Genomic DNA, 227 nt, shown 5'->3' on the forward strand with positions numbered 1-227 from the left:
TCAAGATCCTCATCATTGGCAACAGCAGCGTTGGGAAAACTTCCTTCCTCTTCCGGTACGCCGACGATTCCTTCACTCCTGCCTTCGTCAGCACCGTCGGCATCGACTTCAAGGTCAAGACCATCTACCGGAACGACAAGCGCATCAAGCTGCAGATCTGGGTGAGACCCTCGAGGGGGAATGGAAGGGTCTCTGGGCTGCTCTGGGGGTACCTGGCAGTGCCCCCC

At 58.1% G+C, this 227-nt stretch overlaps 1 protein-coding gene across 1 annotated transcript in view; it reads left to right on the top strand.

Moving 5' to 3' along the window:
- Window positions 1-3: 3 nt before the first annotated feature.
- Window positions 4-227, top strand: part of RAB3A (RAB3A, member RAS oncogene family) — a gene marked incomplete at both ends in the record, with an annotated part of 2,542 nt that continues 2,318 nt past the window's right edge. The window contains one exon of the mRNA XM_009071148.1: window positions 4-161. Coding sequence (XP_009069396.1) covers window positions 4-161 — 158 coding nt within the window. The remainder of the gene's footprint in view (window positions 162-227) is intronic.

The sequence above is a fragment of the Acanthisitta chloris genome, unplaced genomic scaffold, assembly GCF_000695815.1.
Source record: "Acanthisitta chloris isolate BGI_N310 unplaced genomic scaffold, ASM69581v1 scaffold7140, whole genome shotgun sequence".
Classification (NCBI taxonomy): Eukaryota; Metazoa; Chordata; class Aves; order Passeriformes; family Acanthisittidae; genus Acanthisitta; species Acanthisitta chloris.